This window comes from Nyctibius grandis, chromosome 20 (genome assembly GCF_013368605.1).
Source record: "Nyctibius grandis isolate bNycGra1 chromosome 20, bNycGra1.pri, whole genome shotgun sequence".
In the NCBI taxonomy this organism is placed as follows: domain Eukaryota; kingdom Metazoa; phylum Chordata; class Aves; order Nyctibiiformes; family Nyctibiidae; genus Nyctibius; species Nyctibius grandis.
The window spans coordinates 101,675-128,726 of NC_090677.1; the positions used below are offsets into that span (position 1 = coordinate 101,675).

General features: G+C 48.7%; 2 protein-coding genes and 1 non-coding gene across 3 annotated transcripts in view; all 3 read left to right on the forward strand.

Annotated features, from left to right (window-relative positions):
- Positions 1-885: 885 nt before the first annotated feature.
- CWF19L1 (CWF19 like cell cycle control factor 1) lies at positions 886-17,625 on the forward strand. Its single transcript, XM_068416728.1, has 14 exons — positions 886-986; positions 1,297-1,381; positions 1,885-1,963; positions 4,635-4,736; positions 5,529-5,743; positions 7,722-7,840; positions 8,538-8,622; positions 9,474-9,614; positions 11,875-11,983; positions 13,657-13,736; positions 14,653-14,862; positions 15,663-15,782; positions 17,213-17,310; positions 17,399-17,625. The coding sequence occupies exons 1-14, from the start codon at positions 964-966 to the stop codon at positions 17,541-17,543; spliced, it is 1,611 nt and encodes a 536-aa protein (XP_068272829.1). The 5' UTR covers positions 886-963; the 3' UTR covers positions 17,544-17,625.
- Positions 15,350-15,491, forward strand: LOC137672492 (small nucleolar RNA SNORA12). Its single transcript, XR_011049587.1, has one exon. It is a non-coding gene; the product is annotated as a small nucleolar RNA SNORA12 (small nucleolar RNA).
- A 9-nt stretch (positions 17,626-17,634) lies between the features above and the next one.
- Positions 17,635-27,052, forward strand: part of CHUK (component of inhibitor of nuclear factor kappa B kinase complex) — a 31,721-nt gene continuing 22,303 nt past the window's right edge. Inside the window, exons 1-5 of the mRNA XM_068416726.1 lie at positions 17,635-17,808; positions 17,890-17,984; positions 19,521-19,635; positions 22,522-22,591; positions 26,456-26,544. Of these exons, the coding sequence (XP_068272827.1) occupies positions 17,650-17,808; positions 17,890-17,984; positions 19,521-19,635; positions 22,522-22,591; positions 26,456-26,544 (528 nt within the window). The 5' untranslated portion in view covers positions 17,635-17,649. The remainder of the gene's footprint in view (positions 17,809-17,889; positions 17,985-19,520; positions 19,636-22,521; positions 22,592-26,455; positions 26,545-27,052) is intronic.

Below are 27,052 nucleotides of genomic sequence, written 5' to 3' on the forward strand. Positions count from 1 at the left end.
TTGTAGCGGGGTGGGAGTCGGCCTCTTCTCCCAGGCAACTAGTGATAGGACAAGAGGACACAGCCTCAAGCTTCACCAGGGGAGGTTCAGGTTGGACATTAGGAAGCATTTCTTCTCAGAAAGGGTCATTAGACGTTGGAAGGGGCTGCCCAGGGAGGTGGTGGAGTCACCATCTCTGGAGGTGTTTAAGAAAAGACTGAACGTGGCCCTTAGTGCCATGGTCTAGTTGACATGGTGGTGTCAGGGCAATGGTTGGACTCAATGATCGCAGAGGTCTCTTCCAACCTGGTTGATTCTGTGATTCTGTGCACTAATTCCTTCCACTTTATGGTCACAGCACTGTCTAGGTTCAGCGAGGAACTTGCTTGCAGTTGAGTTCATCACACTGACTGCACGGACTCCTGCGCTTCAGGAGCAAAGATGCTCAAATGCAGGTCAACTCTTAAGTTCCTCCGTTTTCATTGAAAAACTGCATGACGAGAGATGTTCCCATCCCAGTAATCAGCCAGATCCCTTGGCCGGCAGCTCCCCAGATCCCCCTCCTCGCCCCCTGGAAGAGAGGGGCGACATTTGCTCGTCTCCCGCCCTCGGGCACCTCTCCCGCTGCTGGCACCTTCCCGAGGCCACGCAGCGCGGCCCGCATGGCCGCCACGCAGCTTCTGCGGAGGCCTGCGGTGGGCGAGCACAGCCCCGTGCGCGCTGGCCCTGACGGGCCCGCTCCCCCCCGCCCAGCCACCGCCCCTCGCCCCGGCAGCACGGCGGAACGGGTTGGGCGGTGAACCCGGAAGCGGCGGAGCGGGTTGGGCGGCGCACCGGGAGAGGCGGAGCGCTTTGGGCGGCGCACCCGGAAGCAGCGGCGGAGCGGGTTGGGCGGTGAACCCGGAAGTGGCGCAGTAGCGCGTTGGGCGGTGCACCGGGAGGTTCCGGGCGCGGCGGCGGCTCCCCTGTTCGATCACTTCCGCCATGGCGGCTGCGCCGCTGCGCGTGTGAGTGCGGCGGGATGGGATGGGACGGGGCGGGGCGGCGGGGGCGGCCGCGGGGGAGGAGGCCGCTGAGGCGCGGCAGGGCCGTGCCCGTGCCCGTGCCCGTGCCCGTGCCCGTGCCCGTGCCGTACCGTGCCGGTGCCGTGCCGGTTCCCGTGCCGTGCCGGTTCCCGTGCCGTGCCGGTGCTGTGCCGGTTCCCGTGCCGTGCCGTACCGGTGCCGTGCCGGTTCCCGTGCCGTGCCGGTTCCCGTGCCGTGCCGGTGCCATGCCGTGCCGGTGCCGCGCCAGCCGCTGACGCTCCGTGTCCCGCAGGCTGGCGTGTGGCGACGTGGAGGGGCGGCTGGAGGCTCTCTTCGGGCGGGTCCGGGCCATCCAGAGCAAGAGCGGCCGCTTCGACGTAAGGCTGCGGGGGGCCGTGGGGGTACCGGGGGGCCCCTCTCCGGTCCCTGCGTGGGGCTGGGCGGGGGCGAGCGGGGCTGTTCGCGGGAGGTTCCTGTACCCGTCCTGCGGGTGGGCACGGGAGAGGTTCCCGGGTGGGTTTTGCCCAGAGGGGGTGTGCAGGGGGTGCCCTCCTGGAGCCGTGACCCCCCTCTTTCTGCTCGGGGTACCCAGGGGGCCCTGCACCCCCTCAGCCCTCCCTGTCCAGCACCGGAGAGGGGCCGTAATCTGGGCAGAGAGTGCAGGAGAGCCGTTGTCTGTGTCACGTTAAAACCCATTAACGATGCCGTTATGTGTTTAATACTAAGCGTAGATAAACAGGAACCTCTTTACCGTGCCTGACGAAATGCTGTTGAAGTGAGGCGTGCCACAGTGTTGCGACAATACAACATATCGGCGAAAAACCTGCGTGTGTCGTGTCTTTGGTTAAATGGCAACTCTCATTTTATCTGATGTTTTCAGATGCTTTTGTGCGTTGGGAATTTTTTTGGCTCTACTTCAGAGGCAGAATGGGCAGAGTATCACGCAGGGGCCAAGAAAGGTAAGGAAGGCGTCACCCTGGGTGCTGGTGATTGCGCTGTTTCGTGACCCGCTTCGCTGTCTCACCGGAGTTAAATGATGTGATGTTAAAGCAGTTAAACTCAAGTAGGAAAACTCCACGCAAGAGGGAAAGATGGGTTTGTTTTATCATAGAATTGCTTTGGTTGGAAAGGACCTTTAAGATCATCGAGTCCAACCGTTAACCCAGCACTGCCAAGCCCACCCCTAACCCATGTCCCTCAGCACCACATCTACACAGCCTTTAAATCCCCCCAGGGATGGTGACTCCACCACTGCCCTGGGCAGCCGGTTCCAATGATTGACAACCCTTTCGGGGAAGAAATTGTCCCTGATCTCCAATCTAAACCTCCCCTGGCGCAACTTGAGGCCGTTTTCTCTCATCCTATTGCTTGTTATCTGGGAGAAGAGACCGACCCCCACCTCGCTACACCCTCCTTTCAGGTAGCTATAGAGGGCGAGAAGGTCTCCCCTCAGCCTCCTTTTCTCCAGACTAAACACCCCCAGGTCCCTCAGCCGCTCCTCATCACACTTGTGCTCCAGACCCTTCACCACCTTCATTGCCCTTTTCTAGACTCTAAAAACAAACTAAAAAGCTCTAAAAATTCTTTTAAAACCTATTTTTGTCACACACTCGGACTTGGAAGCACAAAGATGCCTGTGTCCAAGTGGCCTGCCCGCTATTTGGGCATCAAGGCCTGTGCCTGGGTCATCTGGCCAGCTCTGTGTGCAGTCATAGGAGAGACACAGGATGCTGCTAATTGCTGTCAGGGTCTTCTCTCTCCTTGCCTGGATGTCTTATGGCTCCACTTGTGTTCCTACCATCACCTCCTCACAGTTTCAGCCTGCAGGCTGCCATGTGGGGTGATCCTTGTTTTCTCAGCCTGGGGAGCTGTACGTAGATGTTTGTGGTACTTCGGTCAGCACGCCGTGGGATCCCAGCACGCCTGCCAGTGCATAGCCCTTCTTCTGCCACTCCAGGTGCTTCCCTTGCAGAAATTCCCTGTTCACACCCACCTTCACACTTCCACCACAGACCCCTCCGCAGTGTGCAGCAGTGCTGTTCTCCTCTCTACATTCAGTCCTGAGGAGAAAGGGGAAAGGAGAGGTGCTGGCGGGCTGAGCGTCTCTGTTCTTCAGCTATGGAGATCACAAGGCTTTCCAAAGGAGCAGGTTTTGCCCATTCCTCCTCGGTTCTCACAGCCCTTGTGCTGGAGATGTTTTCCCAGCCATAGATATGAGAAGTCCTGTGTGGACTTCTCTGCTTCTTTCCACACCCCTCTTGTAAGGGAGGTGCTACCTCACGAGCATTTGTAGTGTTCTTCTTTCCTCTTCAGTGCTACTCTGGCTTCATCCCTGGTGTGAGGCAAGCCAGAAAGGAGCTGGGACTCTTGATTTCTAGTTCCTGTCTGCTGCTGTGTCACCCCACAGTCATCCCCTGCTTGTTTGTGCGTCTGTGTGAGCTGTCTGGACAAAGATTGTCCCGTTTGCTGCTTCTGGCTGGACTTACCATGGCGAGGCATGCTGCCTTGTGTTCCTGTTGCTATGAGAATATAAGGAGAATTGTTACTGGTTTAAACTTAGCTCTCATGTGCGCACAGGGAGAGGAGTGGGTGTTAACAGCAAAGTCCTCCCTGGACCGATGCATTTTTGCTCATCCTCACTTGAGTTGTCTTTACCCTTTGAACTGTTGGAAAAAATCTGTAGCTTATAACTTCACCCATATGCACGTAGATACAAACAGGATTCGTGTTGCTTCATTTTGGTTGTAAGCCATTCATAAAGTTTTCAAAACCCGGCTCTGCAATTGAAAGCAATCTCCTGTATCTTCTGAACTTCAAGCAACAGCCTAATGACAGCTGTAGCAGAGCTGCTGTATTGCTGCTGCTCTCCCTTCTTAAATAGGAAACTTGGTGGTTTTTATTCAGTGAAAAACTTAGGACCTGCTGACCAGGTGAAGTGTTGACCAGCTTACTGGTGTACTGGTCTGCCAGGAAATCTACAGGAGGTGTCTCCAGCCTCAGTCGTTGCTTTTTCAAACTTCTAATAGCTTGAAAAGATTTGACTTACGCTGTTTGGAGAATTAATTTTTTATTGATCACCTAGCCATAGAGAAATTAAAACTGGTACTTCCCATTGCTTTTTTTTTTAATTATATCTACCAGTTCTAGGTGAAGTCACGCAGCAAGTTCTTCTGCCAAATGAATCAAAGAGCTGATGAACTTGAGCTTTTCCCCTAAAACATCAATGGTTTGTGGTTTTTCAATAGCCATACGAACTTAGATCAGCTTAAACTGAATCGCCAGGTGTCCCTGGGCTCTGGTATTCACTTAGCATTGCCCTAGGGAAGGTGCATGTTTTTAGGGCTATGGATCATGTTGGAGCTGATCTTATGTAGGCAGCGGAGCGAGTTGTAGTTAAAGCAGAGGTTATTCTCTCCTGGTGCTGCGTCCATCTGTGGAAACAGCAGGCTCGGGGACTTGAAGGAAGGTTACTTGTTCTGTGCTTATTGCTCCTCGGCACGCTGCAAAGGAGCGGTGTTGGTGTCTGTAGGAATGGATGGGACCTGCTGCCGTTCCTAGTAAATGTGGACTGAACTTGGACTAATGTACTTGAATTAAAGCAGACTGAGTGCATGTGCTTTTCTTCCTCAGCTCCAATTCCAACCTACGTGCTCGGTGCTAACGACCAAGACACCGTGAGCTATTTTCCAGACGTCAGTGGCTGCGAATTAGCTGAGAACATCACTTATTTAGGTAAGGCTGCAGGTGGTTTGTGATAAGGGATGTGCATTTGCCCAGTGGTGCTTTCATGAACGTTTTCTGATCTTCCCACTTCAAAGCCCTTCCTTTTTCTGGAAATTTTAAGGTGACATTTCTTATTCTGGGGTTCATACCGGAGTTGAACTCCATGTTGAAAGGCTGATACAATCTTCTATGTAACATGTGAAAGAGAACCCTGCTTTTGTTGTTGTTTTCTAACACTGAACTTGCTAACCGAAAGGAGTGGTTGAAAGAGCCTGTTCTTTGGGAATATCTTATTCCTCTAGTATGCCCATCTTTGTATGGGGAAGGTTTCCTACCTGAAGTATGATTTTGCTATGCTCTGAGGCTGTATTGGAGTAGCAGAGGTAAGAAGTGTCATCTTTAAAGGTAATGAAGCTGTAGCAAAGCTAAAAGGAAAAACTAGTTTCTTTCTAGAATGCCACCTAACAAAAAACATAACAAGTAAAGGCACTTGTAATTGGCTTTTTTCACTCAGCCTTCATACCGAGCTTTTGATATGGATTGATTTTTGGGATGCAAGATAGCAGTGAGGAGAGAAGACTGGGGTTTGTCTGAACAGCTGCTTCACCGTAGGCAGGGTTTGAGCCATTGCACTAAAACGTGTCTTTACCACAGTTTATGGGCACAGAAAGTGAGCTGTCTGTAAGGACAGTTTCAGTAGAAGTAAGGCAGGACTGCTGAATTTGGTCCTCTGTCTATGATGCGACTAAAAGTTTACTTGCAATGTCTACATCTCAAGTGTGTGCCCGTGTATTGGTGCAGGCCGTCGAGGTCTTTACAGCGGTGCTTCTGGACTGCAGATCGCATACCTGAGCGGTACCGAGTCCCTGGATGAGCCAGCTCCTGCCTACAGTTTTAGCGCAAAGGATGTGGCAGAATTAAAAACATCTTTGTTATCAACCCCAAACTTCAAAGGTGTGGATATATTGCTGACGTCCCCCTGGCCCAGAGATGTGGGGACTTTTGCCAACAGTGCGGTAAGCATTCTGTTTTCTGATAGAATGCGTTTCCAGATGGATTGAACAAAGGATTGCCTTTGTGCTTGCTCTGGCAGTTTGGGCTATTGGGCCATCTCTGAGTGCTCGAGAAAGCTGAGAGTGAAAAACAGACAGCAGATGTTCTGGTTCTTCAGAGAAGAAGGACCAATGGGGAGGGGGATTTGTGAAACTTCAGGGTGTTTTATCTGTCCCTGCCTGAAAAATCAGAGTCAATAGCTTTCACCTGATGACAAATGTTGCGCTGAATTCAGTCAGTTGCAGCTGCTGTGGAACGATGCTGCTAGGCTCTGATGTGGAACGCTGTGCTCTAAGCATCTTAGATACCACTTGTTGTATTAAGTTGTTCTTTCTCCCCCCTTCAAAACTTTTTAGGCGTTTTGGTGTTTAGTTCCTTAAGTATCAGCCAGCTGTACTAAATGTCTGGTTCTTCCTCTGTCTGGATTCTGAGGATGATCTTTCGTTTATGCCCAATTTTCTCTTGTTAATATTCCTCAGCAGAAGTGATTCTCCAGTTGTAAGTTCAGGTGATCTGAAACCTTCCTGGACAGCAAGTCTGCATACCATGGCAAAAGTACACTTTTTGCTTCCTCTCAGTGTCCTCTGACATCCAGAAAGAGATATGCTCCTCAGTCTAAAAGCATAAAGAACCCTCACTCCTCTCCCTCCTACAAAAACCAACCCCACTAGCCTAGGGAGTTGGAGAGAAACAAGTTGTAGGGATGTTCTGGCTTAAAAAGAAAACTTGGGTCTCAAAATTCCCATGGGGATTCTCTGTGGTAGTTCAGCATATCATTCCACACTTGGCTTCCCTCGGCATGAATTTTCTGTGAATGTACTCACTTGGATCATCAGAGGAGTGTATTAATAGTGATTATATTCAAATATGCAACTTGTTGGAGTGTGTATTTTATCACCTGAAGATTTCAGTAATAAGTCTTGGAGATTCCCTTGTGCACTGAGACCCTGAAATCCCGTCACTCAAATAAAGCAGGAAGTTTGAGGGATGAACAAGTAGGTCTCTTGCTCTTCGTCACCTGAACTTTCTCTTTCAGCAAGAGCAGCGTGAGGCGCTAAATTGCACAGATGAGAATTGACTCCCAGGAGAAGTCTGTGGGTTTCCTTTTCCTGAGATGCTTTGTAAGTCTGTGTGTTTTCAGTGGGGCTGGAAGCAGCCAGCCTTCAGAGCAGACACTGCTGGGCTCCCCTCTGCCATGCCTGCTGCAAGGAGGGAGCACGGAGAGGAAAACTTCTTTCTTAGGGGTGGGTTAGTGCCTGTCCCGCTGCTGCAGTGAAGGGGCAGATGCCTGCCAGGTCAGAGTCTCAGTCCCCGTGCTTTTACCAAAGATAACAAGGTAACAGACGTAGGCTATTTCTGAACTTCTCTCTTCCCCTGCCCTTTTCCTTCCCTACCTCACTTCTCAGTCTAAGGCTAATGGGGAAAAGCCAGCATAAGAGCCTACACCCAAGGAAACGGTTTGAAGTCCGCTCTTTGGTTGTGTTTTGTTTTTCTCTGACTTCTCAGGGATGGGAGTGGGATAAAATTTTGCTTCCTAAGGAAACCTCAGAGCTTTCCTATTCACTTGACTCATGCATTAAAGCTTTGGCACTTTGGGTATGTGGTCAAAACTTGTCTTAATGATTTTGACATCTGTTGGTGTTTGCCAAACTCACTCCGTGCTGCCCCGACTTCACAAGACCAAGAGAAGGAAAATCTGACAAACTGGGATTGAGTAAATGAGTGGATACAAACCCTGAGTACACAGAATGGAATAAATGAATAGGCTCTGGTTGGTGATAAGAGACCAAGCCCTTTTAACTTTTTTTTTTTCCACTTCCAGGGAATGGTGACTACTATAGTCAGTCTCTACGTTTCCAGCATGCAGTTCTGTACAAAACTGTTTCTTTTCACTGCAGTCTGACAGGTTTCTTTAAATAGAATTTGGGTTGTATTTTGTAGGGAGAAGTCGATACCAAGAAATGTGGCTCCAAGTTAGTATCTGATCTAGCTGCAAGTCTCAAACCAAGGTACCACTTTGCTGCCCTGGAAAAGGCCTATTATGAAAGACTTCCTTACAGGTTTGTAAGACCATGTGAAATCTCATTTATTTCTAATAAGAGTTCAAAGAACAGAGGAGGACAAATTTAAAATAATTTTATGAAGTCATCCAGCCCCAACACAGGGGCAAGACTGTTTCTCAAATGTATCTTATTACCATAATTCCCGCTGCTTTGAAAACTCTGCCACTGCTGACAACAGTTGTCCAAGTACATTGCTGTGAATCTGATGCCAAGTTAGTTGCCCTTAGTCTCATGTAAACAGTGTTCAGCCTAGTTGAGGAGTGTATCTCTGAAAACGTATCGTGGGAAAGCTCTTGTGTGGTGAAGTCTGGTGTTTTCACTCATAACTGTGTATATAAAATGTGACTAGTGACATAAGGTAGGTGACAGAACAACCTACAAATAAAACTGTTGTGTTAATGTTGGGTACGGTTATTATCCTTTCCACAGGAAACACTTTAAAGGTGTGGCTGTTTTCAGAGTGAATTGTCCTCTCATCTCTGTATTTGGACTGCAGTGAGATGTCTTTTTGGTCTGTGCAGCTGTTTTCTGTTAGATCTCACGAGTCTGTCTGTCCTCAAGCCTCCTTGTTCTTGGCCAAAGACCATATGTGGCTGACGTGCTGTCTGAGTAGCTTCATGGAGGACACACACTTTTCCCACTATCCTTTTCTATATTGTATATGCCAGTACAGTCATGTTTTGCTTCCTTACAGAAATCACACAGTGCTACAGGAGACCCCACAGCATGTGAGCAGGTTTATTGCACTGGCTGATGTTGGCAATACAAGCAAGAAAAAGGTACTGACACTCTTGACTCCTTTTCTCGAGTACAAGTAATAGGGCAGTAAGCCCAGCTTTGGCTAGCTAGAGGACAGCGTTGATCACTTAAAAGCTTGACTGAAGTGGAAGGATCTATCTCACTTGAGTAATAGATACCATTTGCCCATGATGTCAGAAGGGCAAGGGCTGCAGGATGTGTTCTGAGGCACCGCTGTTCTTCTCTACCTGGTCAAATGGCACGTAGCTGTGAAGACAGCTGTTGAGGAAAGTGGTTGAAAGCTGCCCTTCCTTCCTCATCCCCAGCTGCTTTACGTACCTTCTGTTCACATGGCCTGCTTTAAGAAGGAAGCGAAATTCCAAAGTAGCCCTTACACATCACTGAAAATAACAAACTTCTGGGATGGGAAGGGGCTGGTTTGTTTGGTGTTTTTTTTATTTTAAGCTGTTTATCTTCTCTCCTCAAGAAGGTTACAGAATATTGGTATAGAAAGACAGGTTGCTAGTGGTTAAGAAGGCACAGGAACCAGGTCTGGTAACAAAAAAAGGTCCAGGAGTTCTAGATAGAAGGCCTGGAAACAGTTGAGGATCAAGGTCATTTCTTTTTCAAGTAGGATACACTACTGCTTTTCCTTCCTTAAAGTGAAAGGAGTGAGCCACTTGAGAGCACTCCATAAACTCTTGGTTGCACTGGGTGGGAGACTGGAGTGCATTTTTCATGTTCTGCTTTAGCTTAAACACTGATTTGCTGAGTTCTTGCAGTGCTAAGTTGTGTGTTACCGTTTCAGGGTGGCTTAGTTTAGAGCTGATCTCCTCAGCGCTGCAGTCGTGGCAGAAGCTTCTTGCATTTGACCCGTCTGTTTTTGTTCTAGTATCTCTACGCCTTCAGCATTGTGCCAATGAGCATGATGGACCCTGCAGAGCTGGTGAAACAGCCACAGGACGTCACCGAAAACCCATACCGAAAGTTACAGAAGGAGGCTCAGAAGAGCAAAGCATCCCTGCGTGCAGAGGTACCGCTGCCTTCTCCCGGATGTGTGCACCCTGGTTTCACAGTCTGTGTTCAGGGAGCTTTCAGTGGTGTTTGCCTTTAACCTTGGACTATTCCTGTCCAAAGCACTTCAGGGTTTTGTGTAAACTATTTCCATCAGCCATATTGTATAGATGCAATGCAGGGGAGTTTGTTACGTTTTGCCCCTTCTTAAGCCAACCTTATCCTGGGCCGCATCAAAAGCAGTGTGGCCAGCAGGTCGAGGGAGGTGATTCTGCCCCTCTACTCTGCTCTGGTGAGACCCCACCTGCAGCACTGTGTCCAGCTCTGGAGTCCTCGGCACAGGAAAGACATGGACTTGTTTTAGCAGGTCCAGAGAAGGCCACAAAAATGATCAGAGGGCTGGAACACCTCTGCTATAAGGGAAGGCCAAGAGATCTGGGGTTGTTCAGCCTGGAAAAGAGAATGCTCCAGAGAAACCTTATTGTGGCCTTTCAGTACTTAAAGGGAGCTTGTAAGAAAGATGGGGATAGACTTTTTGATAGGGCCTGTTGCGACAGGACAAGGGTAATGGTTTTAAACTAAAAGAGTGTAGATTTAAACTAGATATAAGGAAGAAATTTTTTACAATGAGGGTGGTGAAACACTGGAACAGGTTGCCCAGAGAGATGGTAGATGCCCCATCCCTGGAAACATCCAAGGTCAGGTTGGATGGGGCTCTGAGCAACCTGATCTAGTTGAAGATGTCTACACTCATGGCAGGGGGGTTGGACTAGATGACCTTTAAAGGTCCTTTCCAGCCCAAACTATGATTCTTCCTGCAGGTCTGCATGGTGATGCTGTAGTTAAATCTGCTTGCTTGTCAGGACTGTTCCCCACCTCAGCACACATGATCTTATTCTTTCTAAGCTTGTCGACTACAGATCAGTCATTTGCAGCTGGTCCCAGTTTTGATGGCTACTCAGGTGCTACTTTATTTGATGTTGCATTCCCACTATATCCCTCAGTGCTCGTGAGCTAGGTGTTGGGTACGGGTTGTTTTTTTTTCTCTCAAGTGTCCTAAGTTACCAGCTCTGTGCTCCTTTAAATAGCGCTTGCTTGCCACCTGAGGGCAGAAGGGTTCCTTCCTGGGGCCTGAATACTCAGCTGGTGGTGTCAGAAGCTTTGAAATTGCCAACTTCGTAATTTGATCATCAGACAATGACTTGTGTTCGTCGCTGTAGAGACTCAGTTACCCTGTGCAGAGCATGTTTTGCCCTCTAAGCATTGTGGGATACTCCGCTAATGCGGACATGTGAATAGCTCTGCCTGTATATCTTAACGTAACGTAGAGAAACCAAATTGGGAAATCATTGGCTGGGGAGAAGAATACTCAGCCTGAAGTTAGGCTTGACTTGCGCTTTGCTGAAGCAGCGTGTCAGGCAGGAGGTGCAAGCACTGCTCTGCAGCTGTTCTCCCTGGAGCACGCACACAGAGCGAAGGGCTGGCTCCTTGCAGCTGGCAGCGTGGGGTGGGCACGAGGGTGACAGACACCTCCTGATCCCTTTAGCTATGACAACCTCCCCGCCCCAGCTGAGACTTGCTGTGGTGTTCAACCCCTGGCAGTAAGGCTTTAGACAGACCAAACAGTCAATAACTAGATGAAAGCACAAATTCTTGTACCTTTGAGCTTCAATATCCCACTGAAGACAGGCAGGAAAGCTTGTGGAGCTTCCTGGGAAAAACGCTTCCTCTGTACATGCCAGTTCTTCCAGCATGGGCTGATTTCAGACTGCGGTTGTGCTCCCGTGTGGGAGCCAAGCTAAGCCTGCGCCAGCAGCCCTGCTCTTTGCCATCCCCTTCCCCAGTGCTTTCCTCCGCAGCATTAAAGCCTTCTAATGGCATTATGCCTTACATGACAGCTTAGTCAAGTGGTTTCAGCCTCTGTGGGAGCGTGCTGAGAGGTTACCATCTCTAAGAAATGAAGACATTCTTTTGGCACTGGCTGTCAAGTGAAAAAGAGATTTGAATAATGTTTAGCATGAAGCTAAATAGGAGAACGCAGCAATTTGGGGCAGCTCTCCCAGAATTTTTTCCCTGGCTGACGCTGTATAAGCAGGCAGGCAAAGTCTGCTGCATTACTGGGAGAGCTCAGTTCATTCTGTTCCAGGATATTGATGCTTTCGCTGTTGATGCTTTTCAAAGGTGGTTACACACCTTTTCAGGAAAAAGCAAATTCTTGTACATACTGTGGCTCTCTGTGATGCAGTTATAATGGGCTTCGGTCTTCACTTTCTCAACAGGAAGAACCAGCTTGTCAGTTTTTCTTTGATTTGAACAAGCATCGGGGAAAGAAACGTCACTCAGATGGGAAAGGAGGGAACTCCCAACCTAAGCAAGCCAAAAAACCCCGTAAGTATGCGGATGCTTTTTTCCTGAGCTATTCCCTTGAGGCACTGGACCATCTTACTCTTCATTTTTCTCAAGCTGTTGAGCTGTGTATGTCAGCTTGCCAACATGCTCTATCACTCTACTAAATGCTGTGGGAATACAGAGGAATGAAGGGTCCCTTGTTTCCTACAAACCTGACAATCAATAGGTGAAAGAAAAGACAAAAGCATCATTTAAAAACTAGTTGTATCTGTGGTGGTGGAGGTTGGGCTGATGCCATTTACCCTCTGAACCAGACTGGCCTCTGAACATGACAACAGGCAGTTTCACAAAGCAGCATGTTTCCAGTCAGAGGGACTGCAAGAGGCTGGATCACGGTGCTGATGAGTTCTTGAAACAGCACTTCAGTTGTTCTGTGCTGTGAGTTCACGAAATATTAATGAACTGGGAAGGGAGGAAGCCCTTCTGTTACCTCTGTATTTCTGTGCTGTAGATCTCATTAGAGTTTGTCTGACTTGAAGAAATTTAAATGAAGTCTTTAAGGATTGTGACTTCTCAGTGACAGTGTTATTGCAAGCACGTATCTTTAGAACTAATGTTGGTCTCAGTTATAAAGAAATTTGAGCTTAAAATGCAAATGTCAGCAGCCACCCTTTTGTTTCTGTGAAAGCTATTCGCACCACCAGTGGGTAAGAAGACATTCTTCAGAAATGCCTCTGGTAGATAAGTCTGGTTGCCTTTGTTACATGAGACTAAGTTGTTCAGTTTTTATTTATTAGATTTCCAAACCCTTTGCATAGTCCTTGCACGTAACAGTTCTACAGGCTAAATTACTTCATGCTAAAACGAGCGCAGTGCCATTGCTCTGTACGTGCCTGCAGAGGCACCACTGGCTGTCGTGGCAGTCAGTTCTGATGAAAGAATCCCTTGGGTTTTCTTGTCTTCCCCTATCACTTCTGTAGGATATAGTGTGCCATTGTGCATATTCACGTAACTCCTAAAGTCTTCTGGAGTTTGCTGTCACGTGAAGAGAGCCTTGTCACACTGCTTTGCTCAGAAACGAACGCCAGAATCGGACGTTCGGTTTCCTGCAGTTCTTGGGAAAGCCCCGTCATGTTCATTGCATTTGCAAAGCTGCTTGTCTGTTCTTGTACACAACCTGCAGAGGATGTGGATACAGTGTTTGACCCTAAGGAGGGGCCTGGCTTATCAATGCCATCAACTTACATTAAAGGTCAGCTCAGCTATCACAATTTGGGTGTGAATCCAGGTGTTTTGAGTGCGATGAATAGGCCAGAACTGACAACTGTGTTCGACAGCCTCTGTCCTTGTCTGTACCTGATTTTACCTCATTTCGATTTGTTTGTTTAAATTCGCTGGTGCTTTCTTATTAGTGAGCTGTAACCACTAAATTCCTGGAATTAGTGCTCTTCCATTAAATTAGAGCACTTGATGAGAATGGCGGTCAGCAAGGGTGTGACTGCTGCCACCTCCGCTCTTCCTGGAATTTCCCAGAGGCACCAGTTCTCTGACCAGATCTGCTTCCAAGAGCTGTGTCCTTCTGGCTTCTTCAGCACTTTATCACCTGGGAAGGGTGGCTGGAAAATAACAACTCTTCCATATCTTGTTCTATTCCTTGTTCTGACAAAGAAGCCTTGTGCTAACACTTGTTTCTCTTTCCTCTCCTGACAAAGCACAGCCCACGGGGCCCTGCTGGTTCTGCCTCGCCAGCCCAGAAGTTGAGAAGCACTTGGTTGTTAGTATTGGCACTCATGTAAGTACCCTTAGCACGTTCTTTGCTACATGATGGCAGAATTGTGCTAAGACACAACAACGTAAAATATCGATCTCCGATTTTAAATCTTAAAAAAAACAAACTTTATTTGAAGCTGACTCTTGGTTTTGTTTTCAGTTTCTTTGCATCTCCCCTACAAAAGACATAAGTATATAGATCGACTCTCTTAAAAAATGAAGCATGGCCCAGTTTTGCTTCGGCAGCAGAGCTGGATTACAGTGCCAGAACGCTGTTTGCTGTGCCAGCCCTTGTGGTCTGCTTATGTTACCATCTGGCAGAACTTTTCCAGCGTGAACTCAGTGTAAACTGGGACTTGCTTTGGCAGCAGGATGCACTGTCTGGAGTTACGCCAGATCTCCCGGGGGTAATTAGTTCCAGTTTTATTATATGTAGGTTAAACAGAAGATAAGATAGCTTTAAAGTCGACATCTCGAAGTACATCTTGGAGATTTAATTCAGTCACTGGTATATTCACTTTGCTTAAAGTTATTGCTCCTATAGAGCATAATCCATTTCAAACTGCTCCAGGGACAGGTTTGTCCAGGGGCTCATTTTAAAAGCTGTTAACAATTTTCAAGTGAATTTTCTTGCCATAGTGAGAAATTCTAGCCACAGTGGTGAAGTTTTCTCTGCTGCTTTCCTGCAGAAAAGGCATTTTCTGGCATTTAAAAGATTCTTTTTTTTTGGTCCTTTAGCAGTCTTTCTCATTCCTCTAGTAATTAATAAATGGCTAATAAACAATCCCTAGTAAGTGACATAGAGAAGACCTTCCTGTTCCTGAGGCAGAATCGCTAGGCTGGGGAATACTCAGAATGCAGTCAAAGAGTGAATTAGCACAGCATAGTAAGTAATTTTTGCTTGCAGTGAGTAACTGGTGTGTATTGTTTCACTCTAGTGCTATCTTGCCCTGGCTAAAGGCGGCTTATTACCTGATCACGTCTTGATTTTGCCTATTGGGCACTATCAGTCAGTGGTTGACTTGTCTTCGGAGGTGGTGGAAGAAGTGACCAAGTACAAGTCCGCCCTAAAGGAATTTTTCAGAAGCAAAGGAAAGAGATATGTCCTGTTTGAAAGAAACTACAGGAGCCAGCATCTGCAGTTACAGGTATGGTTTTAGCGTCACCCTGGGAGAATGTAAACTTGCACTTATCTGCAAATGAATTGAAAGAGAAAGCTCACCTTCAAATTTCCCTCTTTATTCTGTGCCTTCCCAGAGTACGGAGAGAAGTCGTCCTACCCACAGCTAGAGCCAGAGCAAAATAAAACGGGTGTGCTGGTTCTGCCACAGTCCTTTAATTCTTCCTGTTACAGCAGCACAGCGTTGGTTGTGTTGAGTGGGTGAGGAAAACTTTTCCCTTCATGGAACTGAATAAAAAGCCCACAAGGTTTTCAGATAAGTTGCAAGACCTCGCTCTGACTCTGATCGGCTCACAGTGCCACACAAACTGTGGTGCTTGCGTTTGTAACTGAAGCAGGCTGAAAATCTAAAGATATATGCAAAACTCTGGTTGTAAACGTTGCCTACCAGTACCAGCCCTTTGATTTGATTTGGTGGGGTTTTTTTGTCCTTGTGTGTCAGTCATTTAGGGGTTTATTGTGGTGGTTTCTGTATTCGGCCGATCTGTAACTGTATCAGAGCGGCCTTAAACTACCACAGAGATCAGAAAGGAGAAGGCTGTGCTGAGAACTTTTTCAAGCTTTTTGTTTTCAGCTTTTTGTTCAGCTCCTACAGAAAAAAAAATCTCATAAGTTTAAGCCTGTACGGATGGGTGCTCACCTGTCTCATGTGATGACACTGAGCGGTACTGAGGAGCATACCAGCTCCAGTGATGGACTGACTGCTTTCTGCAACTGGTTTGGTTTGTCTTTTCTTCTTTTTACGGAAATGCTGTCCTCCCTCTCCAGGTGATTCCTGTCCCATTGGACCACTGTACTCCTGAGGACATTAAGGAATCCTTTATTACACAAGCACAGGAACAAGCGATTGAATTATTAGAAATCCCAGAGCACTCGGATATCACGCAAGTACGAGACAAGATTTCACCCGTTATTTACTTTCCCTTGGTTCTGTCTAGGCTGCTCTTTCCCTCTGAGGTCACTTTGTGTGGTAGGGTTAAGCTGTTGGAGGCAGAGCATCGTAGACTTGATTTGGAGATGTTCCAGATGTGTTCTGCTCCAGGTGAAGTTCCCATGAACAACAGATGCGTTGCTTATCTGAAAATTATTCCAGCCACATGTAGGGCTTGCTGAATTCATTCCTTCTGATAACAAACACCAACTCTTTTTCAGTGCTGCTGCACATCAGGTACTTTTAGGTTCCCTTGGATAAGAATTTGAAAGAAATCTTCCTGTTATATCAGAAAAATGAGTCAGTAGTGACATAGGGTTTATTTTTCTTTGCACTTAGGGGTCACAGGGAGACCTGATCTGCAGCAGGGCCCAGAAATAGCACGTGTGCATGCTTGTCTCTTTCTATGCCATTGCAGCTATCGATACCCATGTTGGCAAGCTCAGAGGCTGGTGTCTCAGCCAAGAAATGTGAATGTAGTCTCTTCACGTGCTTTTCTCCCTCTAAAAATGTGCCATGTTAGTACGGGGTGACCTAGCTCAGGTTAAGAATGATTGGAACTGCCTGGCTCTCTCACTTAACAACTCTTCTGTGGGGGTAACTGCAGAATTAAACCACACAAAAAAATTACAGTAGTGCCCTGTATGCATCATCAACAGATGATCTCTGCAGAAAGCGATCCACTGCTTCACTGGCCCTGGGAAGTTACGGTTCCATGTCAGCCCGTGATGCAGTTTGGCATCTCTGGGTGGGATGGTTTGTTTGCAGAGTTTATCACAGAATCACAGGAGGGTTTGGGTTGGAAGGGACCTTAAAGACCACGTAGTTCCAACCCCCCTGCCATGGGCAGGGACACCTTCCACCAGACGAGGTTGCTCCAAGCTCCATCCAACCTGGCCTTGAACACTGCCAGGGAGGGGGCAGCCACAGCTGCTCTGGGCAACCTGGGCCAGGGTCTCACCACCCTCACAGCAAAGAATTTCTTCCTCATATCTCATCTCAATCTCCCCTCTTTCAGTTTAAAACCATTCTCCCTCATCCTATCACTACATGCCCTTGTAAAAAGCCCCTCTCCAGCTTTCCTGTAGCCCCTTCAGGTACTGGAAGGTGCTAGAAGGTCCCCCCGGAGCCTTCTCTTCTCCAGGCTGAACAGCCCCATCTCTCTCAGCCTGTCTCCATAGCAGAGGGGCTCCAGCCCTCTGAGCGTCTCCGTGGCCTCCTCTGGACTCGCCCCAACAGCTCTGTGTCCTTCTGCTGTTGGGGCCCCAGAGCTGGCAGCACTGCTCTCAGGAGATGCCAAACAGCTGCTCCTTCCCGAACACCCCGCTCTCGGCGCTGCTGGGCCCGCGGGGGCCCCTCTCCCCACCTCTCCTCTCCCCCTCCGCAGGTGGCGCAGCCGGGGACGCCCTACTTCTACGTGGAGCTGGACACGGGGGAGAAGCTCTTCCACCGCATTCGCGGCCGCTTCCCGCTGCACTTCGGCAGGTCGGTGCCTCCCCCCCCTCGGTCCGTCCCGCGCGGTGACGGCCTGCCCGCCGCCTGCCGGCCGCGGTGACGCCGGCTGTGCTTGCAGGGAGGTGCTGGCGAGCGAGGCGCTGCTGGCGCTGCCGCAGCGGGCGGACTGGCGGCGCTGCGCGGCGGAGCGGGCGGAGGAGGCGGCGCAGGCCCGCGCCTTCCGCCGGGACTTCCAGCCCTTCGACTTCGCCCTCCGGGCCTGACGGCGGCGCTGACGGCGACGGCGGCGGCGATTGGGGGGCGGGCGGGCGCGCGGGGTGACGCGGCAATAAAGGCGGAGTGCGGGAGGCGCCGAGTGGCTGCGGCGCCATGGAGCGGGGCGCCCCCCCCGGGCCCGGCGGCGGCGCGGAGCGGGCCCCCGGCGGGGCGGCGCTGCGGGGGCAGCCGGCGGGCGGCTGCGGGCCCTGGGAGATGCGCGACCGCCTGGGCACCGGCGGCTTCGGTAACGTCTGCCTCTACCAGCACCAGGTGCGGCGGCCGCGGGGCCGGGCGGGCGGCGGAGGGGGGGGAGGGCCGGGCCGGGGCGGCTGACGGCGCAGTGTCCCGCAGGACTCGGGCGCCCGGGTGGCCATCAAGTCCTGCCGGCTGGAGCTGAGCGTGAAGAACAAGGACCGCTGGTGCCACGAGATCGACATCATGAAGAAGTGAGTGCGGATGGGCCGGCACGGTACAGCCGGGGCCCCGCGGCCCTGAGCCGGCCGGGCTGAGAGACTGTGGTACGGGGAGAGGCAGGCCCTGGGCCGGCCGGGCTGAGGGACCCGGGTGTGGGGACAGGCAGCCCCTGGGCTGGCCGGGCTGCGGGACCTGGGCGTGGGGACAGCCAGCCCCCGAACAAGTCGGTCACCCAGCAGCTCTGTGCTGTGCCATGACTGGTCCAAGCGCTTCTGCTTGGGTGTGCTAGCTCGTGCCTTGGCTTGGGACCTAGCGACATCCAAACCCCCCACACTCTTGTGCTGTCTGGGCTGTTTGTCTCTCCTGAATTCCTCCAAACTCACATCACGCGGTACGTTGAGTTTTAATGTGGTGACATGAGAAGACCTGCATGTTCCCATACTGTGCAGTGCATTCGTCTTTGATCTAGCAGCCGGGGATCTAGGAGTTGGTTTTTTTCTGTCATGGTCCCATGAGTACAGAGTAATGTCCCCTAATGCTTTCTCATGAGACACTGTGTACTCTATGCTGCCCACCATCCCTCTCTCTGGCAGGTTGCTCTGAGGTACCTGTGAACCAGAGCTGGCCAGGTTTGTCCTCATGGACGTGAGCAGTACCTGTAGGTGTCAGGGTCTCATACAGTTGCTCCCTCATCCTGAGATCTCGGAGTGTGAAATGCTCCATCCCACTGGTGGGAGGAGGGACACTGCTCAGTTTTGTTCTGAGTTGTCCTCACCAAGGCCTGCAGTGCCCCTGCTGCATAGAGCTTTACTGACCTCCTGCTCTGCAATCTTGTCACCCTCGCCTGCTCACCGTGTCCGCTAACATTAAAGGAAACCACTTGCGAGCACCCCGAGTTTGTAAGTCAGGGCTTGGTGATCGCTGTTGTTGTTAGCGTTTGCACCGTATTAGTTTTCTGAATACAAGCCCTGAGCCACACAGCTACAGTTGCTCTTCTGGTGGCTTCCAGAGGCTTTGGAAGGTGTACACAGAAGTAATCAGTCCTCACTTCCTACTGGGCGTGTCGTTTATTCCCTAGAGTATATTTGGGACAGTCAGGAAGCAGCTGTTTGAATTCAGTTGCAGAAATGAATCCTTCCCCGCGTACATGGATTTCACCTGCCTGGTTCTACCTGCCTAGTACAGTTGCGCAGGTGTTAACAGATTCCTATGAAACCTTCAACCCAGGGGGAGACTGTCCTCACGTGCAGAAACAGAGGCACGTATGGGATGACTTTGCCAGGAACGTGCAGGAATCCAGAACATGAGCCCGGATCCCCATCACCAAAGTCCTGTACCTTGACTTTGAGACATTGGTTCTGCTCATCACTGGTTTGTGTATTCCCAAGGTATGGATTTTATGCATTTGGATACTGGCAGGTACAAGTTGAAGAGTGTACTTCTCAGCAAGGATACATTTGGGGAACTGAAATGGTTCCTGAAACATAAAACGTGGTTGGTTGACAATCTGTTGTCTCACTCTTCCAAAAGAGGAGTTCAAATTTTCATCCAGCTTTCCATGTGCTTAGGTTGAACCATCCCAATGTAGTAAGAGCCTGTGAAGTTCCTGAGGAGATGAACTTTCTGGTTAACGATGTTCCTCTTCTGGCAATGGAATATTGTTCCGGGGGTGACCTCCGGAAGGTAATGTCTGCTTTGCTTTGCAATATAAGTGGCCTTAATGCTGTTTCTGTAACTGTGGTTGTCCGTGAAACCTTGTCTGTTCTGTGGCGCTTTTCTTTTTAGGTACAGGTGTGGGAAAGTAAATGTGAAGTAGAAAAAAAGCCACGTGTGGGAAATGAGGCTTGTGTTTTTGAAACCAGAGCACAGAGAACAATCGAAGGGCAGATACTCTTTTATCCTGAATCAGTGTGTCCTTTCGTGCAACTGCTTTAGCATTAATAAAACTTTCCGTAGCCTAGATACTCGCACCCAGCACGTTTGGCTTTGCTGAAGTGTGTCTCTATCTGTTTGGAGTCTGATCCAGTTTCGAGTCGTGTATCCAGCGTTGTGTTCCCCTTGGCACAGAGAAGGATCCTTTCAGTACTGGATTGGGGCCTCCAGGGCTTCAGAGGCTTTCCTGTTTCCTGCTGAACTGGGAACTGCCCTTCTGCGAAGCAGCAACACCCAAGAGTAAAGGAACCTTTCAGTAGTTCCCCAGGCAGCAGCTGCGTGGCCCAGTAGAGTTTATGCTCCCTTGCCGTTGCAGCCGGATTCAAGAAGCAGCCATTTGTGTAGGGGTGAAGAAGCAAATCCGTGTTGATCAAGGTTTGCTTAGAAATCACCTCATTTAAGTGATCAGGAAGCTCATTTTTCTGTTGTTTGTTACTGGTGTTAAATAGCGCTGGAGGGGCGTGAGCAGATGTTGAATGCAATAGCTGCATATCTGCGATAGCAGCTAGTGTATTGGTAACTTACTGAGCCTCATTTTGTGTTCTCAAGTTGTTTAAAACAATCAGGGCAATTTGAAGAGACGAAGTTGGCAATGAAAGGAAGCGGGTACATAAGAAAATTGCATTTGGGTGTTGCAAACACATGTAGCTGACCACGTTCTCGGTGGTGCTTGGGTATTGTATTTTTGCAGTAAAAGTTTTGAGACTTACTTGAAGGTAAATTGGAGAGCCTGGCCAAGAAATTTGGGGTTACGTTAGCTGTACTTGCAATGCAGTGTTTGGTCATTTAATTTCTCGTGAATCCTTAGGTGTTGCATAGATGCTGGGACAATTTAAGAAGTCACATGCTTCATTTCATTTGATTGCATGTAATGCTTTGTTCCTTAAAGAAAAAGAAAGCATGTTTTTTTATTTCTGATCCCACTCTTTAAATCTTTCTCTTACACTCGCTTGGCATCATTTTGCATTTTCTACCGCTGTTAATTTCTCATTGCACATCTGCAATCTTACATAAAGCCTGGAAAAGCATCCCCTCCTGCCTGTGGGCCATGCACATTTTTACGCTTGTGCTCTTTCGGGGTAGAGTTCTGGGCTCTGAGCTTGATTTCTGACTTTGCCCCTCTCCTCCTTTGTTGTTTAGCACTTACGGACCCAGAGCTTAAGGAGTGAGATGTTGAAGTTTGGCTTCTCCCCCATAGAGCTTTCGCTACTGATTGTGCCTGAAGTGTGGGAGGCCGGCAAAGACATGAGGATACATTACGGGAGGGGTGGCTGCGGTGCAGAGGTGTACCTCGGTCATCTTTAAAAGCCTTCAGTGTAGTGATCAAAAAATCAGATGAGGTGTTGCTCGACTCAGGGCGTATGCAGTAACTTGCTGAAGCTACTTATTGACAGATCATTAAGACACTGATTAGGAGGGAGTTTCCTATGGTACTTCTACCATAGCTTTTGCTAGAGGAGAAAAATTCAGGGCAAGGGAGAAGAGAGATGAAGTACTTTACAGTGGATGCAGGTCGTGATCCATGCTGTGGGCACTCCCGTGATCCACAGGCCAATGATCTGCTTTTTAGCTCAGGATCGACTCAGTGGGCGACCTAGAAGCCAACGTGCTGAAGTGTCAAGCAGCTTCTTCTCATTGTTGGAGGGCAGTCAGGAAGGAGACAGTGTCCCAGGGCAGAGCTAGCCAGTGATTGAGTGCTCTGAGCTGAAGAAGGTGGCTTGTGTGGAGTGGGGCAGCCTGTGGCAGTAGCACTGTTATTGGAGAACATGCCCTTTGCTGGTTTAAGGTGCCTGACCATGAGGTGGGTGGCTGGTACCGTGCCTCGGACCCTGGAGGGCTCAGGTGGCATTGGGGACTGACTTCGGGTGACTGCAGAGGTGGCTGCACAGTGTTCAGCAGCCTCTTGCAGCAGGGGCTGATACCTGGGTGGCTTTTCCATAGCGCAGGGTATTGCCTGGGTACAGCACACCGAGAAAAACAGGGTCTGTTAAGAGTCCAGGGCTGGCTTGTTCAGATTAAAGCAGCAATTGCTTTGGGCCAGCTGGGCTGCGTGGGAGCTGTCAATGACCGCAGTGATCTTCTCTTCTGTGGCTTACACTGAATTTAAGAGTTAACCTGTTGGTTTCCCTTCTCACCCTTCTATGGGTGACCCGCATTTGAATGCGAAGGACTTCGATGCACATCTATTCCTTTGAGTTTATTTTCGTCACTGGAGGGTTGTTCCTCCAAGCAGCAGCCCTGCTTCAGGTAGTTGGGGTGTTCCCAAATCCCATCAAGCCAAACTCCAGCAGATGAGGAGCGAGCAGATTCCAGGAGCCTCAGGATCCCCGTTGCCCGCAGCCGTACGGCCCTGCCTGCATCTCTTGCCCGCTTGCTTTCTGATGGCTTTCATGCTCTTGTGATATTATTCCAGCAGTCTGAATCTTCTTTTCAACCCCATCTCTGTGCAATGAATTTCAGTTTGAGTTGTTTTCTTTTTCCCCCATGCTTTTATTTCACAAAGCTGACTACCTCGTTCAACTAGAGTTATATTTGAGCTGTGCTGTTTTCTGTGTCGTGTCGGCAGGGTATGGGAGGTGTTGTTCCTGACTGTTAACTGTTTCATTGTGAGTCTAAACATCTTTTTCTTTACTGTAGTTGCTAAACAAACCGGAAAACTGCTGTGGACTGAAGGAAAGTCAAATACTTTCTCTGCTTAGTGACATTGGTACGTAGTCTAATGCCTTTCTTGTGTTTTGTGTTTTGGTTTTATTCTGTGTAATGGCATTTTGCTTTTTCAGCTGACCCTGAAAAGGGGACTAGAGAGAACAGGGTGTTAAAACAAATCAGGTTTCTATTCCAGAGGAAGGACATGGTATCCCTGCTGACCACAGAGACAAGAAACTTGTACTAATGACGTGTCTGTGGAATGGGATTGGAAAAGCGGTGTAGTGGTCAGTTGTAGGTAACTGTGACCTTAACGTTTTGTTTTGGTAAGGTCACGGTTTTCCGTTCAGACCCCATTTCTGTTCATGGCTCTGGAGAAGCCAAACTGCATGTCACTTGAAGGAATGTAACTTTTACAAGCCAAAAAGCAAGAACCAATGTGAGAAGTGCCAAAGATGCCCTGTGGCTTCTCTGTATAGGGTTTGCTTAGTAGGAGGGAAATTGTGTTTGTTCATGGTGACAGTACAGAGGAGTGGAACTGAGAGCCAGGCAGGTGAGAGCATAGCAGAAGAGGAAGCCAACCATGCCATGGCTAGTCCAGCAATCTTCTGGCTAATGATTTGCTCTTGACTGAGGGTTAATTAGGTAGGTGATCCCAAAATAATTGTGCCTAAATGTTGAGTGTGTTCTCATTTTAGAAGAGCAATTCTGTTGCTGTGCATTAGAGTTGTGGCTAGCACAGTGATGGAGATCATTGTCTCCTTTACTCAGCAGTGGGAGAGCTACCTCTGGATACAGTTGTCCACATCTGGCCCCAAGTTCCAGAGGGACGTGGAGATCCTGGCAAGGCCCTGCATAAACTGCCCAGGGCCTGGAGCACCCGACCCACCAGGAGATGGGCTTGTTGCGTCTGACTGCAGGGAGGCTGAGGAGGGTCTGTGAGTAGCCTGTGGCTACAGAAAGGGCAGGTGCAAAGGTGATGGATGGGACCAAACTGTACATGGCGAGCAGTGTAACAAGGGACACCAGCCCTGTGTTGCACCATGGGAGGTTGAAGCGTGAGGTTCGAGAAGAAACCTCCTTTCCCACCAATACTGCTGCTGTGCTGTGTATGGTCCTAGGGAAGGTCCCAAGTCAGCCTGCAGGGAGGCAGAGTGATGACAAGATGAGAATTAGCCAGACATCAACTTGATCGGCGTTACAGAAGGTCTCTGATATCAAGTAGATTTCAGATTCTGCAGCTTGGAAAGGGAGCAGGCAGCAAACCCGTACAGGATGGGAATAGTCCAAGGTGACAGCACTGCTCATAGGGAACAATTTAATTTGGTACCTTTGGGTGCCTGCTTTAAAGCCATTCCCCAAGGCTATAGTAATCTGTGAAAATCATTCTTTGACACAAGCTTGATGTTATCCAGAAGTGTTTCATCAAACATCTCATTTTTCAAACTGCTGAGCTTGAGCTTGCTTGATGCCAAATACTTGACCACTGAGAGCGCTGTAAGAAAATAAAAGATGTGAGACTTCAAACTGGCCTTCCTGTCCATCAGGAAGTGCCAGGCTTCTTGGACACCCTGGGGAGGACAAGTCATCTGTTTAGGGGTGATGGCTGCAGATGGTTTCTCTGGCAAGTAGGCTTCCCAGGAGAGCTCCTCAGTAGAGCTCCTTGGTTTTTTAGTTATCTTGCAGATCTCTACTTGTAGGAATGGAGCTGGTTTTGGCATGAGAAAGACTTTTGGATGTATTGGCCTGGGCTTCTGTCCCTTCAGTCCTCAGAGGGCTTGCAGTTGAATTCGCAAAATGAAGCACAACTCTGCATTCCTTCATCCTTGTTCTCCTTCATCCTTGTTCTCCTTCATCCTTGTTCTCCTTCATCCTTGTTCTCCTTCCACCTGCAGAATGGAGTCTGTTGTCTTCATAATAAGTTACATGTCTTTGGCAAAGATTTGAAAATGCGGTGGAGAAGAAATGTGAGTTAGAAGCTGTTAAATGTATAAATTGGTAAATCAGTGAAGGTTGGGGACTTTCTCCCTGATGGGAGCAAGTGTTTGAACTGTGGACAAGGCATGTTTGTTGAATATTTCTCTTAAAATAATCCCGTAATGAATATACCGTCACGGCTGGTTAGAAGTAGGCTTCACGTGATGTGCAGTTGGAGTATCTTCTGCATAGGAAAATTTAAAGTACCCCATGATGGAGATGAGAAAATACAATACCTGCCTTGGGCCTTTCAGGGGACCTTTTAGTTACGCTTGCACATCTCCAAGATTGAAAAATCATGACTTAAAAAAAAAAAAATCAAATTTTGAAAGTTGTCTTTTGCTGCTTTGTCTGTGGCTGTGTGCTGTGGCAGACACTTGCTTGATAATCTTTTATTTAGCAGCCAGTGGTGTTATTTGGGTGGACCAGTGGTGAATTTTCCCCTTCCCACCAGCAGGCTTTGTCTTGTTTCTTTTTTATTAGTGGCTCCACAGTCCCCTCGAGGCAGTTCAAGTGTGGACTGTTGCCACAAGGCAAAGTCCTGCTCTTTGCCTTTTCTTGGGCGTGTGCTCCCCTTCCTTCCCCTATTGCAGCCACTCCCGTAGGAGCAGGTTCTGGAAACCAGGCTGGCTAAAACCTGATTTTTTTTTTTAGTAGTTTCCAGCTGGTCCTGGGATCAAACTGATCACACAGTGCCATAAATGCTTGTGCTGCCATGGAAATTGCGTCTGGGAAAGGAGAATTTGGGAACCTGTGCTCCTTCTGGGGACAGTCCCCACGTAGATAGGCCTAAAGCAATAATGGAATTTCATTTTTAGCGATGGAAGTGACAGAAGTGGTGCTGCTTTGAGCACACCAGTCCCGCACCAGCAGAGGGGAAGCCTTGAGCCCCTAAGTTCGGTGTTGCTAATACAGACCAGGGCATTGGTGGTGGCACCTTGATCAGCTGCTCCACACAGCGTTAACCAGAGGCTGCCCAGGAGTCAGGTTTTAGCTCCAGCTGTGCTTCAGCTTCATTGCAGCTGGACAGTCCCTTCGCTGATGGGGTGGTTTGCATTGTGGTGCTTTGGCAGTGGTGGAAGTTTGCTAGAAGCTCTATGAGCTCTACAAGAAAGCTGGAGAGGGACTTTTTACAAGGGCATGGAGTGATAGGATGAGGGGGAACAGTTTTAAACTGAAAGAGGGGAGATTTAGATGAGATATGAGGAAGAAATTCTTGACTGTGAGGGTGGTGAGACACTGGCCCAGGTTGCCCAGAGAAGCTGTGGCTGCCCCCTCCCTGGCAGTGTTCAAGGCCAGGCTGGATGGGGCTTGGAGCAACCTGGTCTAGTGGAAGGTGTCCCTGCCCATGGCAGGGGGTTGGAACTGGATGATCTTTAAAGTCCCTTCCAACCCAAACCAGTCTGTGATTCTAAGCCACTATTTGGCAGTAGTTTTAGGTCAAAGGGAAACTCGGCTTGTTTAATTTGCTTAATTAATTTGAGTGCTTTCTTTCATCAGCATCTTGCATAATGTGCTCACATATATAAATAGGTCTTTTTGTTATGTTGTGTTAGTTTACCAGGATCTTAGACTAGAGGACATGTAGAGCTGTTTCAAGCTGCCTGCACATTTGGAGACCTGTTTTGCTTGTCTGCCTGCTGTGGTTCATTTTGCAACTCTACAGTTTGAGAAGAATTCAGCTGCCTTCTCTCTTGCCGTACAGGCGAGAGATGTGGCCTGTGGTTATGCCACAAGGTCTGAACTCTGTAGCAGCCTCCATTTCTGCAGAGCAGAGCAACAGAGCTAGTTCAGTCCTAGCATAAATCTGACGAATCTTTTAATTCAATAGTTCTTAATGGTTCTTTAAAAGGAAAATTTATTGATGTCAACCCCAAAGTCAGGAATATTAGATTTTTATCAGATGTATCTTTAATCAATGTGAGTTGAGCAATGTGATGTCTTCCAGGGTCTGGTATCCAGTACTTGCACGAAAACAGAATTATACACAGAGATTTAAAGCCTGAAAATATTGTTCTTCAGGATGAAGGTGGGAAGGTAAGTCAGGTGCCCTCTGTCAGTGGTGTTCCCACTGTCATTTCTGGAAGTTGTCATCAGCTTTGTCTTGCCTGAGAGAAATAAAAGAGAACAAGTAGTTTGTGACCTTGAACTGGGCTGAAAACTGCACTGTGAATTTACTAAAAGTTTACGTCTTCTTGAAGCCACAAATCCTATTTTGCTTAAATCCTTGTCATTAAAAACAAACAACTTTTGCTTCCATTCAGGAGCCCTGCCTGCAACAGATTATGAACAATATGAGATTGATGCTTGTCCCTGTGTTTGTGGCGTTGAGGGCTCCGTGTAAAATCAAGCTTGTTCAGAAAGTCAGCAAAAATTGTTTTCTCTATTGTTACTCTTTAAACAAATAACTTTAAATTCCCAGATAAAAAGCTAGATACTCTGTTCGGCCGAGCTGTATCTGGCAAGCTGCTTTAAATAAAGTCAAGTCTAAGCTGAGGTAGGTGGACAACGCCAGCTTACGTGGTGAAACAGCAAGCCTTAACAC

What these genes read in the sequence shown, in the direction of transcription:
- CWF19L1 (XM_068416728.1), top strand. Translation starts at nt 964, where the DNA reads ATGGCGGCTGCGCCGCTGCGCGT. An exon ending in TATGAAAGACTTCCTTACAG is followed by an intron (nt 7,841 to 8,537) that starts GTTTGTAAGACC and finishes GCTTCCTTACAG; the next exon opens with AAATCACACAGTGCTACAGG. An exon ending in TAAGCAAGCCAAAAAACCCC is followed by an intron (nt 11,984 to 13,656) that starts GTAAGTATGCGG and finishes CTCCTGACAAAG; the next exon opens with CACAGCCCACGGGGCCCTGC.